Source organism: Cariama cristata, unplaced genomic scaffold (assembly GCF_000690535.1).
Source record: "Cariama cristata isolate BGI_N322 unplaced genomic scaffold, ASM69053v1 scaffold2778, whole genome shotgun sequence".
In the NCBI taxonomy this organism is placed as follows: Eukaryota; Metazoa; Chordata; class Aves; order Cariamiformes; family Cariamidae; genus Cariama; species Cariama cristata.
The window spans coordinates 24717-25909 of record NW_009630440.1 but is presented as its reverse complement, the minus strand read 5'-3'; the positions used below and the strand labels follow the sequence as shown (position 1 = coordinate 25909).

Genomic DNA, 1193 nt, shown 5'->3' with positions numbered 1-1193 from the left:
GGCGGCAGCGCGCCGCAACGTGCCTGTGTAACCGGCCCTGCACGCAGTCACAGGCTGCCCATGTTGCCCCTTTATTGCCCCATCGGTTCCTGTTTGTAAGCTTAGCCCCAGAAAACTAAATACCAGTAAAATGTCTTTCAGGCTTTTATTTTACAGCAGGCATTGCCCCCACCCCTGACCACCTCGCTCCTCCTATCGCCGCTTAAGAGAGCCTTCTTAGAAGTTGAACGGATATTTTTTGAAGGAATTGCGTTATTTCAGGATTACCATCCTTTAAACCTTTAAATCCTTTAAACCATTCACGAAAGTTAAAGGACAAGTAATTTGGTGCTTGCATTTGTTTGTTTGTATTTTGTTGATTGAAACAGAACTTCTACTGCTGATTTCAGGGTAAGGCAAATATCAAGAGCAAGTTCTGGTAGCCAAAGACGGGCGAGCATCGTAAGTGGCATCTACACAAATAAAGCGGCGAGTTCCAGAAGGCAGTCCACGACTTCTGATGGCAAAGCTGTGGACAGCGGGTCTCTTGTGGGTAACAAGTATGCCATACGGGTGAGAAGCCATTTACACTATTACTAAAAAGTTTGGAATGTGATTATTGCGGATGTTAAAAGTTGTCAGAAAGGAAGTGGGAGAAGGAAGAGGACAGAAAAGGCGTGTCTGAAGGTGAAGAGCTGTGGTGAAAGAAAATGATCCAAAAGCTTAATCCATTCTGAAATGAAGATGATTCGTGTCCTAAAACAACCTGCAAGAATAATAACAAAAAAATTAGAATAACAGTTCTCCTCCTAGTCTGAGACCTACTTGCTTTCAAATCTGTGAGATATGTTGACTGTAGCACCTGTATGTCTTTACCTAAAACCCAGAAGATTCCCATAACATAATCTGAGAGTCATTTAAAGAGCTTACTGAATACCTTCTTACAATAAAATATCTTCAGCAGTATAATAAAAAAGATGCATAATTGTTTATTTCGTTACTTTTGCAGTACTGTTAATTCGACTTGAATAGTTGCAGTCAATAAGCCACTCTTGGTAGCCATTACAGAACAAATAAGCTGAAAAAGACACTAGCGTTGACCCAGTGGGAGAAGTGGGTCTGATAGTGAAATGAACTCAGTTTTTCCAGATAATTTGCAGCCATTTCTATAAAGAGAGTTCCAAAGAAGTCCCAGGCAAAGGTGACAGCCCCCT

The 1193-nt window shown here is 41.6% G+C and overlaps 1 protein-coding gene across 1 annotated transcript in view; it reads left to right on the top strand.

Moving 5' to 3' along the window:
- Window positions 1–389: 389 nt before the first annotated feature.
- Window positions 390–1193, top strand: part of WDR78 (WD repeat domain 78) — a gene marked incomplete at its 5' end in the record, with an annotated part of 18206 nt that continues 17402 nt past the window's right edge. The window contains one exon of the mRNA XM_009705516.1: window positions 390–552. Coding sequence (XP_009703818.1) covers window positions 390–552 — 163 coding nt within the window. The remainder of the gene's footprint in view (window positions 553–1193) is intronic.